The sequence below is a fragment of the Vicugna pacos genome, chromosome 5, assembly GCF_048564905.1.
Source record: "Vicugna pacos chromosome 5, VicPac4, whole genome shotgun sequence".
NCBI classification, from domain to species: domain Eukaryota; kingdom Metazoa; phylum Chordata; class Mammalia; order Artiodactyla; family Camelidae; genus Vicugna; species Vicugna pacos.
In genome coordinates, this window is record NC_132991.1 from 18,956,171 (window position 1) to 18,972,198 (window position 16,028).

The window sequence follows — 16,028 nt, forward strand, 5'->3', positions numbered from 1 at the left end:
TTAGTTACTAAGACCCCCTGAGCTAGCCCTAACAACTGGTAAGATGTTTACCTGAGGCAAAATGAAACGTGTGAACTTCTACCAGAGAGGGAAATCTTACCTGGAGAGCACTATCTGGTGGGGGTGGTGGGGGAGGGCTCACTCATCAATCATTTCCCTCGAAATGGAAGATTTGTCAAGTAGATATGTGTGCGCTGGGCACAGTGCCTGATGGAACTGGCACTTAAAAATATTGGCTGAATTAAACTGAACTGAAGGGAACTTGCCTAAAATGGAAATAAGCACCAAGAAATAAACGTGGTCTTTGCAAAATGCTGACCCCTTCCCAACAGCTCAAAGGCAAAGTATTTAGTTGGGAGAGATCAAAGGGGGAACCTGGTTCACCTTCTACAGCCAGGAATCCCCTTCAGTGGTAGTTCTCAGCTGGGGTGTGTTTGCTTCTCAGGGGGCATTTGTCGATGTCTGGAGACACTTTGGGTTGTCCCATTTGTGAGAGAGTGCTACTGGCATCTGAGTGGGTAGAGGCCAGGCAAGCTGCTAAATATCCTCCAAGGCAGAAGACAACCCCTTTCCTCCCACCCCTATGCCCCACACAAGTAATTATTTGGCTCAAAATGTCAACAGTGCTGAGGCTGGGAAGCCCTTGCAGACGGCATGACTCAACAGATAGCCTCTGCTTACCTCTTTTTCTTTTTTTTTAAAACCATTCTACTGAGGCATGATTGACACACAAAAAGCTGTACATATTTAATGTATACAACTAGGTGAATTTGGAGATAGGTATACACCTGTGAAAAACCATCACCACAATCTACGTCATAAACATATTCACCATCTCCTAGGCAAAGCACACTCATGGCCACATCATGGGCATGTCTTTACAACTGTTGAGCAGCTCCCTCCACTGGAAAGACCTCCTTTATTTGGAAATTCTCAGATCAATAGTATTTGCCAAAAGCATTATAGAAAAATAAGTACACAAATACAAAATCACATTTTAAGTTCAAAATGTCTATTCCAGATGTTCATATTAAATTTATTTTTTCTAATCTACTTAAATGATGAGAAAAAATTAGAGCACATAGTAAGCAACTAAATTTACATACTGAATTTCTGTTGGTTGTATTATTTTTCATTCTTCTATTATTTGGTAGCTTTCAAGACTTTCAGTCTATTTCTTAATTTATTGACATTAGAAGACAACTTCTTACTATGAAAAATAAGGAAACGGGTATGTTCACCTAACTTTATCACTACCTCCAATTTTTTGTTATATTATTTTAGTTCATTAATATTTATTATCGTTACATTCCACTCTTAAACTATATTTAAATCATTCACGCTTTGTGTATAAATCCATTTCAAACACAGCACACTAATAAATAGCATTCATAAAACTGAAACTGTTTAAATGAAATTCCCAGTAAAGCCACAGTATGACTGGCCCACAGAGGAGGAACCAGAACCCACATCATCCCAGGGTTAGGGGCTAAAGGACCCTTTCTAGCTTCCTTCACTTCTTCTAAGTCATCCTCAGACCCCACTGTACCCCACATCATTCCCTTGTGCTATATTCTTTCTTGCTTTGCTGATATACCTCTTTGTGTATTTTCCCGTAGAGAGTGAGGGGTAACTCCCCTGAGACTCCTGCATGCTCCAAATGTCATTGTTTATTTTCTCTGATTTTCTCTTTCTCCTCCTCTTTACCTCCGTGTTTGATTGATAATTTGGCTGTCGGTTTGCTATTCTTTCCCCTCAGAAATTTGAAGGAATTATTCCATTGCTTCTAACATCCTGTATTGTTTAATGAGGTATGTGTTTGTTTCGTCGGTAATCTCTTGAAAGTTCTTAGGATTTTCTATTTTTTTCCTTTGAGTAAAGGAATTTCTCCAGGATTTTTTCTTTTAATTTAAAAAAATTAATTAATTAATTATGTATTTATTTATTTTTTGGGTTAATGGAGGTACTAGGGATTGAACCTAGGACCTCGTGCATGATAAGCATATGTTCTACAACTGAGCTATATCCCCACCCCCTATTTTGATTAAAAATCAGCCCATTCAACACTGTCCCTTTGAGTATGTGCCCTCCTCTCATATCCTGTTATCTGTTTCTGGGGGTCCTCGCTGGATTTTTCCTCCATGTCTCTTCACTGTTGTCATATTTCCCACATTGGTCTTTCTGCTCTGTCACGGCAGAGTTCCTTGACTTCACCTTACAGTTCACCAACATGGTCCTTCTCAATCTTCTTCCCAACTTTTAAATTTTGTCAGTTTTATATTTCACTTCCACGAATTCCTTCTCATTATCTAACTGATCTTTCTTCATAACAGGCTATGAAAAGCTCTTATTTTCAGTATGCAATATCCTCTTGACTCTCCAAGAATACTATTTAGGAATATTTAAAATTGAAATCTGTCCCCTCCACTGTTACTCTTTGTTCTTCTTCTTTTTCTTAGCTTTTGTTTGCTAACAATTTTGCTTAAATGTCTAGTAATCTTGATGTCTATGTCTGTTTACAAGTGAAGATCACGTTGATTAACATGAAGACCTGGAATTTCATTCTTCAATCCTAGTCTTCTCTGTAGGTGCTTGGTTTTCTTTCTCTAACAGAGCTCTTTCTAAGGTGGGAGTTATGATCACAAATCCTTTAACAGGAACATGTGGTGTTGATTTCCTAGGATGTGCGGAAGTATGCATCAAAGTGCCCCAGCCGTGGGAAGCCAAGGCATATGACCCAAGTCAACCACATTCTCCCAGCCAGAACATGACATCTTAAATGAAGTGAAACAAAAACTGGAGAAAAAAGAAATTGACATTTATTCATCATCTCGGCTAACTGATACTTTCCTGATACCTAGACACTTGATTCTACTCGAGACATGCCTGACTCTCCAACCTTTCCTGTTTTCATGAATTTCTTCTCTGCCTACGTTTGTCAAAGTCAGTTTCTGTTGCTTGCACATAACGACCCTAAACAGTTGGAGGTGGAAAGGAAACCTGACCTTTGCTAAACCAATGCTTACATGCTCAGCATTTCACATTTTTTGTAAATGATTATCATAACGCTAACAGATAGCTATAATTATCACTATTATATTAGAAGAAGAAAGTGAAATTGAGTTGATGTATTGGCTTGTCCAAGACACAAGAGAAAGCATTGGAATCCAAGTCAGTCTGATCTCAAAATCTATGCCTTCCCTTTACTCTAAAGTATTCATGGAGTATAAAGGATACAAACCTGGCTGCAGTTAAGAGTATGTGATGAATACTGGATGAGAGATTTAAGGCTGGAAAACCAGAAAGAGAAATTTAGACTCAACGTGTTAAGGAAAAGGAAACCACTATCTCATCTTTAATAGTGGAGTGGCATAGTAAATCAAAGGAGAATTTAAGAAAGATGATCTGTGACATATGGAATGCACTTAGAGGGCTCATGCTGAAATCAAACAGACCAGCTAGGAGGCTGCTGTAGTGATGAAATGGCAGCAGGTGGAGAGAAAAGAGACAGTTTACAGATGGATTTGGAACAAATTTTCATAGGATTTTGTGACTGAATGGATAATGCAGAGGATGAAGAAAGATGAGCCAAAAATGACTAACAGATTTCCAGTTGCAATGAGAAAAGCAGAGTGAATGTATTTACCTTGCCTCTCTCCCAAACTTCCAATGAAATGGACTAGAAATGCAAAAACAAGAATGAATGCATAGTGGTGCTACAAAGAGGAAAGAATGCCAAGAGTCTACAAAATGTAAGAATTTCTGGAAGACAAAAAAGAGTGAATCAGAATGATGGAAGAGCCCGTGTGCTGAGCAGCCAGTAACCAACCGAAGGTGAAGGAGAACAGCACCAGAGCAGTAAACTAGGGTTTACCTCCCACAGAGATCCCTCGTCCCACCACCAAGCTTAGCACAGGAGGAGCGGGGAGTGCAAACAGGCACGGGGCAGCTACCAGGATGCTGCATGTCCTTCACTGAAGCAGAAAGAGGGCTGAGGTCCTGGAGGCTCACCCCCAACAACAGGCTTCATTCAGCTTAGACGGCTTAGTAAACTGGGTATGGAATCTGCCACAAAAGGCTTCTACTCCCAGGGGAAGAAGGAGAGTGAAGGCAGCCCCTTAGCACCACTGTTCCCAAACCACTAGTACAAACTTAGGGGAGAATACGGCATAAATCCCAAAGATGGAGTAAAATTTTTTTTAATTAAGATAACTGTAGTATAACTTTATGCTAAGTAAATTTGAAGATACATAAAAATGCATAATTTTCTTTTAACATTAATAAAAGGGATTTAATAAGGGTGGAAGAAAAATCTTGAATGGATAAGTAGCCATAAAGGAAATGAAATGTTTACAAAAGATTTCCTTTCCTAAAACAAAAAGGCTCAAATGGATTAAAACTGTTCCTAACAAACTTCCAAGGAAAATACAATTCTCAACTGTTTTAACTTCTCCCAGAACTGAGGGGAAAAAAATAGAAGGCTTTCTAATTATGATCCTAGAATAATCCTGATGTAAAATCTGATGTTTCACTTTTGCTATATTTTACTTATGAATGTGGCACCACTGTCTTAAATAAAATACCAACAACATAAAACACATATATCAGTGTATTAAAATATAGATAATTTAACTTTGCTTAAACAGCTTAGTATTAGGAGACCTATTCATAAATAAGAAACATAAACAGGTTAACATTTTAAAAATATGTGATCATTTTGAGGGGTGCTAAAAATGTATCTGAAATCCACCTCAATGATTGACATAAATTTATGTTAAGATATATTAAAAATAAAAGTATATTCTTTATAGGTTATTTATTAAAAACTAAAGCTAACATACTTAGTAAAGATTAAATTTAAGTTGGAAGTATGAAAAAAAGCACCCACTTTCACAGTGTCATTCAGTAATATTCTGAAGGTTCTGCCCAGTACACTAGGAGAATAAATATTAATTTAAGAGTAATAAGTGTTCAATAGAAAGAGCCAAATATAGGCTTATTTACAGATAATATGATTTTCTACACAAAATATTCAAGAGAATCAAATTAAAAATTATTAAAACTAATAATCCAGTTCAGAAACAAAACTGATAAAATAAATAGCTTTCCATATATTCCAGCAAAAAACAATTTTTAAATGTCAGGCCTAGAAATGGTAGCCACAACAATCCCATAATGTATAAAACATCCAGGAATAATAAAATAAACAACAACTGTGGAAGAGCAATAGTAAAAAAAAAAAAGTTTAAAAGCTGTAGAAGAAAAATTGAAAAATGGGGAATTATTAAAAAGGAAAAATCACAAAATAAATTCAAATGGTTATTAAATATAATACTCTTCATCTTTCCAGTAAGTAATATATAACACATTTAAAAGACAATGAGGTGATTTCCTCTTATAGAGGGGAAAGGTTAAAAAAAAATCACTAGCCAAATAGAGATATAGATATGTATATCTACTGTGAGTGATACTGTATTTTCGTATAGTCATTTAGGCGAAAATTTGTATTTATCAAAATTCATATTGTAAATTCTCAACCAGAATTTTCAATTCTAGGGATTTATTTTTTAGATAAACTGACAAATATATTAAAGAATTCAAAATAATCAAAATATTAATAAGGGACTGATTAAATACATTTGGGCACATCAATGCCATGAAATACTATAAGTCCTCAAAAATATGTTATTCTATATTGTATAAAAATGGCCACAACGTATTATTGTATTAAAAACACACAGTACAGAACATTATGCTGTGTTGATATAATTGTGATGAAAGTACACATATCTATAATTTCTGGAAAGAGACACATTAAACTAGTAACAGTAATTATCTTAGTGTGAGATGGCAGAGAGCAAACAGGGGTGAGAACGGCTGCTTTAAAATTTTTTGAATATTAAAAAAAATTCTTAAAAAACTAAAAACAGAACTATCATATGATCCAGCAATTCCACTTCTCCATATACATCAGAAAAAAAAAACAAAAATGCTACATTGAAAAGATACATGCACCCCAATGTTCATAGCATCATTACTTATAATTGCTAAGATACGGAGGCAACCTAAGTGTCCAACAATAGATGACTGGATAAAGAAGATGTGGTATATATATATACAATGGAATACTATTCAGCTATAAAAAAGTACGAACTTCTGACATTTGCAGTGCCATGGATAGACTTGGAGGGCATTACGCTAAGTGAAATAAGTCAAACAGAGGAAGACAAATACTGTGTGATATCACTTATATATAGAATCTTAAAAAATGCAAAAGAACAGTGAACACAACCAAAAAAAGAAGTAGACTCACAGATATAGAGAACAAACTAGTGGTTACCATTGGGGAAGGGGAGGAGGAGCAACATAGCAGTGGAGGAGTGGGAGGTACAAACTACTAAGGGTAAGACAGGCTACAAAGATGTATTGTACAACATGGAGAATAGAGCCAATATTTTGCAATAAGTGTAATTGGAGTGTAACCTTGAAAAATTAAAAAAAAAAATTAAACAGATAATTTAGGTTGTATTCCCCAAAAGTAGACACCAAGACAAGTGTTTGAGTACAACTGATTTATAACGAAGTGCTTCCAGGGAAGTCTGGAAAGGAAGTGGGGCAAGAAGTCAGTGAATAAGAGGAAGCCATGGATGTCTGTGATCTCAGGCGAGGTCCCCTTGAAGGGAGCTTCAACCTGCTCCCACAGGGACACTCCAGTGTACTCCTTAAACCTTAAGAAAGGGAGCCAAGCATTTCACATTCTAGCACCTGTCAGTCATTTGTCAAGAGCTATCGAGGGAGGAGGGGGACTGCACTTTGGCTCTGAGTGCTGGGCAAGGGGCACCTCACACCCGGAGGAATGCTCTGAAGGAGAGTTACAAGTGCCTAGCGTTCAAATAGAAATCAGGAAAGGGGAGGGGGCACAGAAATGCTGAAAAGAGATCCAAAGAGATCTGGGTGGAGAGCCAACAACATCCACTATGGTATGCTACCTCTACAATAAAATACACATCTTCATAAAGAGGAAGAAAGGGAGAGTGAGAACAAGTACACTACTGGTAAAGCAAAGTGATCTATGAATGTTCCCAAGTTCTGCACAAGTGCCAACACCTACTAGACAGCCTCCCACACCAGCTCCTTCTCATACTCCCACCTGTCCATTAAAAAAAACCAAGATTGAGTGGCACTTAACAGCAATTAAAGCCTTTCTCTCTCATGTGGGAGCAGCAGGTGAATTCATGAGCATGGGAAAGACACCTTTGAAAAAAACTTCACCTCCCTTTTCATTTCTGTAGCCATATTCCTTACACTGATCCCACCTGTCTCCTGTTTGGGCTATTCAAATGCAAAACTTTATTAATAAAAATGATTGTTATCATTGCTACAAAATGTTAAATGGTCCTTTTGAGTCCCTATTCTCTTACTGTATACATTATCCATTCAAATTTCATGCAGATCATGGACTCTTAACAGGCATATAAATTACACATGTGGTCTCTCCCTTCAAATAATCTAAACTATTACTTGCTGTTTTGAGTGAATAAATAAATACACATGCTGTGTAACGTTAAGGTAAAGCTGATGAGATTTTAAAATTGTCAGTATGTATGACAAGGTGTGAAAATCACAATCTTGCATATTCTTGAATACAGAGACTTAGTTAAGTGTTTTTATGACCTGACAATCCCTTTTTTGGCCCAAACCAGCAATATCACAAAGTCAAGGTTTGTTTTTAGAGACATTTGTGTTGTTTAAAATGTAGTTGGACTAGTCACTATTTGAGTTGACCTGTCTCCTAATGTTGAGACCATTAACAGTTTTCTCCATCTTTCATAGGTCTCACATGTCAGTTCTTTGTTGATTTTCTTTTTAAAATTTTGAACCATTTACATCTGAACTCCTGAAACCTTTGTAGTTATTAAAAGTATTCCTGATTTAAATAGGTTAGATTCTGAGGAAACTGAAATTCAAAAAGACACATGTACCCCAGTGTTCATAGCAGTACTGTTACAAGAGTCAAGACATGGAAGCAACCTAAATGTCCATCGACAGATGACTGGATAAAGAAGTTCTGGTATATTTATACAATGGAATACTACTCAGCCATAAAAAAGAATAAAATAATGCCACTTGCAGCAACATGGATGGACTAGAGACTGTCATTCTAAGTGAAGTAAGCCAGAAAAAAAAACCATATGATGTCATTTATATGTGGAATCTAAAAAAAAAAAAAGGATACAAATGAACTTATTTATAAAACAGACATAGAAAACAAACTTATGGTTACAGGGTTGGGGAAGGGTGGGGAGGGATAAATTGGGAGTTCAGTATTTGTAGATACTAACTTCTATATATAAAACAGATAAACAACAAAGTCCTACAGTATAGCACAGGAAACTATATTCAATACCCTGTAATGGTCTATAGTGAAAAAGAATACAAAAAGGAATATATATATATATATATATATATATATATCTGAATCACTATGCTGTACACCAGCAATTAACATATTGTAAATCAACTATACTTCAATTAAAAAAATAGAATCTATTTAATACTCCTAAACTGTGCACTTCAAGATAGTTGAAATGGTAAATTTTATGTTATGTTTATTTTACCACAATAAAAAATTGAAAAAAAAAATAGGTTGGATTCTACTGAGGCATACAAAAGTCACATGCTACTTTTCTGGTTGAAGTGCAGTATTAAACTGTAATATTGCTTATCTTAATAATTAGAATTTAACTGAGAGTCAATTTACTTTTTATTTAAATTAAAGTAATGACTAGATGCTAGTAGTCTATAATTTAAAAATGGTATAGAGGGAGAAATGCACCATTTTAATCAAAATTTTGTTGATTTTGCTGTTAAATAAGTGTTCATCAATTCCCTTTGCCTAGTTTCACTAAATTTCCCTTTTCCATAAGAAGATATAACATTAATCAGTCTTTCAGTGTTTTAAATCTGTTTTTAAATAAGTGCATCATTTGTGATATGGTTAACAGCATAAACTACATGTAAAACATTTAAAGCAATTATGTTTGTAGGTAAGACACATTTTACATTGTACAGTAACAGAAGATTACATAATTCATAAAAAGAAAAATCAGAAACACTGTTACTCTGCATTAAAAAAAAGGAAAGGGAGGTTAGAAATTTTTCATTCTCTTTATCATTAATGGCTTCACTGCATAGATCAGGGGTCCGGGGTTGTTAAACAACCAGCCCAGACACACAGGTACACACGTGTGTGGACACATGCCCTCACACACTCATATGCTCATAAGAGTCCTCTTTTGTTTACTGCTATGTCCTCAGTGTCTGCTATAGTCTCAGTGTAAAGTCTGGGACAAAATAGTAAATGTTTGTAGAGTATGTAATTTATTTAGAGACAGAACCCAAGTCTTTTGGCTCCAAATGCATTGTTTTTTTTCAATTCACAAGTGGAAACATTTCACGTGTCCTCTATCTTGGAGATTTACTGGGAGAGTACAATGAGATAAACTGTGAAAGAAACTTGAAAACAGTAAGTGTATGTAAATCTAAGACAGCGTTATTACCGCTGTAGCTTACATTTATATAACTTCCCACTTTCCTTACCATAGGTCCATAAATCTAAGGAAGGCAAAATTTATAAGAACGGCAATTTTAAAGACAACTGTTTTAATGTCTTGAATGATCTGGCTAGGAAAACTATTTCCTACAGTTTCTGGGTTTCAATAATGAAACATTCATTTTTAATTGTAGTGCTATAAAGAAACAGAATTCCTTATTATATACTGACCTTACAGCATAATGAACCACTTATCTGAAGGTTTTCATCTAGATTTTCATAAGTTAAAAATAACTTAAATTGAAAGTTTTCAATCAATCATATCTTAGAATTCTTTTTGTAATATGAAAATCTATACTGTAAATTTATTTAGATCCTTTTTTATTGAGCAAGATTTTAAAATACAGAATGGAGTTGTCATTAACACCACTGGTCATATCGCAAGTAATAAAAATAAAATAGATTATTAGTAAACAAAGATTTATACAATTGTTAGTAAATAAAGACCAACCAGGGCATCTGATTTTGGCACAATTAAAAATACTCATGATGAAAGAGTGTTACAAAACCATACAGTGGTTCAATAAATAGGTTTAATGCAAAAAGATTATTGAAAATAATAAAAACATGCTACGATTTAAATTATAACTACTGTGCAAGAATGATATAGAAACTAGTTTGTTAAATCGTCATTCCCATACTATAAGAATACCTAGACAGTGAACTCACATGGATGAGTGCTCAAAATCATTTGGACCAATTTTTTAAAGCAGCCTTAAAATAAATGACTCCCAAATCAAGATATTAAATGCCAACTTTTAATCCGCAATAATGCTTATGGCTAAGATAGAAATGAGGTTCTTAATAGAAACGCTGACACAGCCCTAACTGTAGGCAGTTGAGTGTGCGGCTATAATTCTTTTTTCAAATCTTACCCAGTAAAGCTTCAGGTAAAAGGGTCCTCAAAATATGTAAACAGAAAGATAGCCCTAGAGCTTTTACAAAATCACAAACTTGTGACACATTTATATTCAGCTCTAATTGCTACTACTAAATAACTAAATCATTCATAATGTATTGATTAGCTCTTTAATAAACAAAAGGTGGGCGAGGTGTTGTAAAAAGCAACATTTCTTCATTCATTCAATGTGCAAGAGCTACACATTTTAAGCGACAATGTGAAACCTCTAAAAGGTTTTTCGAAAAAGCCTTTTGCCTTATTAAGCATCTTGACCACTAACCAGAAACAACAAAAAAAGAGAAAATTAAGAAAAAGCTACAGAACAAAAAATAATGAAGCTTTTCTTTTTCACTTGGAAATCTCTTGTGCTATAAAAGAAGTTTCCAAGAGGAGTCAGTTTCCTATGTGCAAGGCATTTAAAACGGAACTACATAATGCAATCTTAGAACAGGCCAAGGGAACACAATTTATACTGAGAGATGAGTGGCTGGAATAGAGGACTTGATTGTCTCATTCCAATTCTCATTTTTAAAAATGTCTAAGGTAATGATGCTTTTAATGAGGAGAGAATTTTAAAGCCCAGACAACTCTAAGTCGTAACCATGATATGGTAGTATTTTTTTTCCCTCTGCATTGTCATCCAGACAATAGACGACTACTAATCCTACACTGGGAAATACTGTTTTGATGTTTATTGATCAAAACTGTATGAGGGAAATTGTGATTCTTGAATGGAAGGCAGTCATGAGTTATCACTTCTTATAACTACAGAACTAGGGATAAATATATGTTATGAATGCCTTAGTAGATAGATGTTAAAATTAATAATTTGTTAAGATAAACAGAAATATACTTAAATAAGTTCATTTGGGATGATACTATATAGTGAGGATGAACTTAAAATTGTAATACTTTGCATCACAAGTATTCTGATTTTATAGGATTTTAAAAATTTGCTAACTTACACCTCTTTCAATTTATGTATTACTTTATAAACTCATCTCATCATTATATCACGGACAAACAAGTTGAAATGTATAACAAACTAATTTTTAAAATCACCCCTAAATTTTATCTTAAACTCAAGCTAATCATCTGTTTAAATTCAAATTGAATCTTTTTACAATCTACATTTAACTTAGAGGCAAAAATCACACTTATTATGAGTTACAAATAATCATGCAAATCTGTAAGAAGTTGTCAACTGGCAAAGTCTTTATCTTGTATCATGTCATGAAATAACACTCATTTTATAATAATTTCAAATGCTAATTTTCTCTTCATTAGATGGCAGACAAGAAATAATGTGCTAATAACATTTTTATAAAGAATATATTGCTGAATAAGAATTTCAAAATAACTTACACATACAGGATTGATACTTAAATTTTGCAAATCCCTTGTAATCCTATTAATTGGGTATAACAACCTGTCTGTTGAAACAATGGGCACACACCAGGAAAACTGGGCAAGGACAGGTCACATACACACACACTTTACAGGTTACCTGCAATATTTAGCAATTCAGTTCACCGTTCTCTTAAAATTTTTAAATATTCTCAAAATAAGTAAAAACGTTCTAGTTATTGTACCAGTATTATGTGGCTAGTGACTTATTTGGGCCCAACTCCCTATGACTGAATCAGATAATTTTCTCAAAATTAAAATTTCAATATCCCCAAATGAATACACTACTCATTTGAAACATATTTAGCTTTTGAAAAAAAAAGTACATTCTTCGGGCTGGAAGTGTGAGTGGAAAAATAAAATCCAATTCCAACAATAACCTAAACCACGTCCCCAGTCCCTCCACTGCCAAGGGCAGCTGTACTAAGTGCCCATGGTTCCTAGAAAATTAAAAAACTAGTTTTCAAATGTAGAAAACATTTTTATCCACTTGCTACTTGGATTTAGCAAAGAAGTTCAATATTAGCTGATAAGAGAGAATAAAACTACAAGCCATCCAAAGAGCCAAATTATGATCTTTTTTTATTTTTTCTATCTGCTGGGGTGGGGCGAGTGGCAGGATTGGGGTATGTTTTAATTTAGATCTGTCCTGCTCAGCCACTGTGTTTTCCTTTCACAACCTAACCCCTTTGTGTTATAAGGCTGGAAACAGCTCTAAGATTGTGGAGAATGTAAACAGCTTTTTATTGTCCAAAAGGATGGCAGTGTAAGGAATGTGTGCTTATCACACAGCTGCAGCTCCCCACCTCACTTACCATGATAAAGTGCTCCAGGGAAAAAGCATTACAACCCAAGCACAATCCAAAAATGGGTTAGAAGTGGACATCCACGTCCTTAAAAACTAATCAATCAATCCATGCTGTAATATTAGAACCTAGCTCTTAAGGAGAGTATATAATCCCGTCAAGATGTATATCTTATTCCTTATGGACTATGGTGGTGTGGAAAAAAAAAAGCTAACATTTCCAATACAGTAGCTGATAGAACTTTTCCCAACACATCCGCCAACGTCGCTCCTCATCTTTAAGAGTCTAACACAGTGGAACAGATACACAGTCCATGATCACTAAATGCAAAATCAGATTAATGAACTAAGAGATTCATGAAGATATTTTGAAGATCCCACCTAAGTACCTGATTTCCCCAGGCTTTTACAATTTTACTTATACACACCATACAATTGCTGCTTTGTCAGGTCACCGTATATTGGAATCCAGAGCAAATATTTTAAAAAGCAAGTGATACTAAAGACTAACCTGACATATACGTTGCATGCTTAATGCCTTAGATGTAAAATTTATTTTAACATGCAATATTGTGTATAGCTAGTATGTACTGGCACATTCAAGGTCATTTGGGAACATCACTGCATTTTCTTCTCGATGCCACTGAAGAATTTCTTAGTTAATGATGTGCAGGTGAAGCTAATCTCTACTGTTAAAAAGAATGGACAGGCCCTTCCATGCCCTCTCCTCTTCACTGAGACATTTCAGAAGCCCTTCCATCTTCAAAACTTGCACAATATCTCTGCCTTTACAATGTCATACTATCATAGACAAACTTTCGTTGTTACTTGTTCTTTATCTCTAAAAGGAAATAATAGAGAGAAACAGAGAGAAAGAAAGAGGAAGGAAGGATCATTACGTTTGGGTTCCTTAACCGAATTTTAACACCCAGATTAAACTGGGTAAAGTCTTAAATATGAGGACCAAAGAAACTGGCATCTGGAGAAAACCCTCTAACAGCACAGTATTAAGCTAAGGGCCAAGAGAAATCCATCACAGAGGCGGAAGGAGCCAAAGCAATCCCCTTGTATAATTTTACTTTATAAGTTGTCTTCCTGAAGGTCTTACTTGAAATCTCTAAGTGTAAGTAACTAGCAATCCATACAGCATATAGATACATCTCGGAAGGAGGAGAGCGGGGCGCCAGGCGGGAAAAGCGAGGAGGGACTGGAGTTCCCGGGCACAGTCGCCCAGAGCCTCGCCGGCGGACCCTGAACCGCCTTCTAACACGCTTCGTGCTCCCCAGCGCGCCCCGGGCCGCCCAGACCCGGCGGGAGCGGCCGGCGGCAGCAGACTGCTTAGAGATGCCGGGGAGGGGGGCTCCTGCGTGGAGTTGGGCTTCAAAGTTACTCCCTGCGTCCCCGCCGGCGCAAAACCCCATCCCAGTGCCCTGCTCCAGACGGAAGACGAGAAATCCAGTCTACCTCACAAACCGCTCTTTTGCCTAAGTTTTCCTCAGCAAGGAGCCACTAACCGGCCCTGCGAACGAGGAGGCGCGATACCGGGTTTAGAAGAAGTGTCTGCAGGCACCCGGGCAAATACCACCACGTGAAAAACAGGAACCACCAAGCCCCTCAAACGCGGCCAGAGGCAGGTCGTTCGGCCCATCCGCACCACGTCCGTCCACCCTTATCCCCTCCTCGACTGCTTCTCAGTAACCCTCCTCCTTCTCTCGCACCTTCTTCCCGGCCACTTTCTGCCTTTTTTACCTCAGCCCTCAAGCCCCAACCCTTCGCAAGCCCCTCACCCGTCTCAGGGTCCCCTCTGTCCTATTCCCCGATTCTCCCCCTCCAGCCTCTAAGGCAACCCCAGACTCCCGCCACCGCGCGCCCCCAGCCCCAGGCTCAGCGTCCGAGTCGGCCCCCGGCGCGCTTTTCCCGCCGAAACGCGGCCGCCGCGCGTGGGGCGTGGGGCGTGCGGCGCGCGGCCGGCCGGCCGGCACTCACCAGCTGAAGCAAGCCGGGGACCACGACGAGGGGCAGCGGCCGCAGGCGCATGGTGCCGGCTGGCGCGGCGTCTCACGAGCTGCGCGCCCTCGCCAGCTTCTCGCGCATCTCCACTTCGGGGGCAGGACTGAGGACGCCGGGGACACGGCGCGGCGCTTCCCTCCTGGAATCCGAGCGCAGCGCCGCGCCGCGCCGCGCGGGTCCGGCGGGTGGGCGGGCGAGGAAGGGGGAGGGGGGCGGGCGGTGCTTCTGGAACCCCCGCGCGCCCCTCCTAGGAGGGGGCCGGAAGAGGAGCGCGCGGGGCCGCTGGAGCTCCGGCGTGCTGCGCGCGGTTCCAGCCGGGCCCGGGGCTCCTGCGTCCCCCTGTCCGGGTGAGCGCGGAGGGCACCCGAGGGCGGGAGGCGGTGGTTCCGGCGCTTTGGTGTCGGGTTCCTGCGCGAGGCTGCTGTAGGGATCCCGCCCCGCCGGGTCGCTGCCCCGCAGAGCTGAGCGCTCCTGGGACCCGGCGAGGCCCGGTGCCTCCTCCGCTCCTGCCCAGCAGAGGGCCGGTCTAGGTGGCTCGGTTGGCCCAGACTCCCTGACCACTGACCAGCTCTTGTTCTGCTGTGGAGGCGGCAGCGGGGTTGTGGGGAGGGTCTTCCTGCGTGGACGCTGGAAAGAGCGCGCCAGGAGCGCACACAGGGAGTTCTAGGGGACGGCGACGGCAGGGTCCTGGGGCGGGGCGTCGGGGGCTGGGCTAGGGGCGGCGGAACCGGGAGAGCGCCCCACTCCGCGCCAGTGCTAGCTCGCGGAGTCCGGAGCACGGGATGCGAAGTGCGGCTGGAGCGGCTGGAAGGATTTCTGGAAGTGGAAAGTAGTGGGAACCTAGAGGGACCTCGAAGAGAGGCGGCGGCAGGGCTGTGAGAAATCGAGCTAGGTGCAGCGGTGCAGGTCCAGGCTGACTCGGGCTTGAGGATCCTGTAGGCTGTTGGGTGTCCAGGAGACGGGTTAGAGCTGCGCTGCGGGGGTCCAGGGAACCAGGGGAGAGGGTGAAGAAGAGACCCTGCCGCAGACTCTCTGGAAGGCTCCACTTGCCGAGATTGGGCGAAGCTGCAAACTCGCTGCCCGTGATCCTCACCCCCACGTTAACAATTCTTCATTGGATAGATCCTTAACCTTTAACTGTCTCTCTGCCGGACACTCGAGTGAAAAAGTCAGGGGGCAGTGGGGCTCAGGGACTTACACATTTACGATGGATGAGGATTTAGACATCATCTATCAACCCCTTTATTGAACAGATGAGAAATCTAAAGTCCTGAGAGGTAAAAATCACTTCT

General features: G+C 39.2%; 1 protein-coding gene across 1 annotated transcript in view; it reads right to left on the reverse strand.

The window, feature by feature from the left end:
* Window positions 1–14,881, reverse strand: part of NXPH2 (neurexophilin 2) — a 106,748-nt gene extending 91,867 nt beyond the window's left edge. Inside the window, exon 1 of the mRNA XM_072960884.1 lies at window positions 14,713–14,881. Coding sequence (XP_072816985.1) covers window positions 14,713–14,763 — 51 coding nt within the window. The 5' untranslated portion in view covers window positions 14,764–14,881. The remainder of the gene's footprint in view (window positions 1–14,712) is intronic.
* Window positions 14,882–16,028: the final 1,147 nt, after the last annotated feature.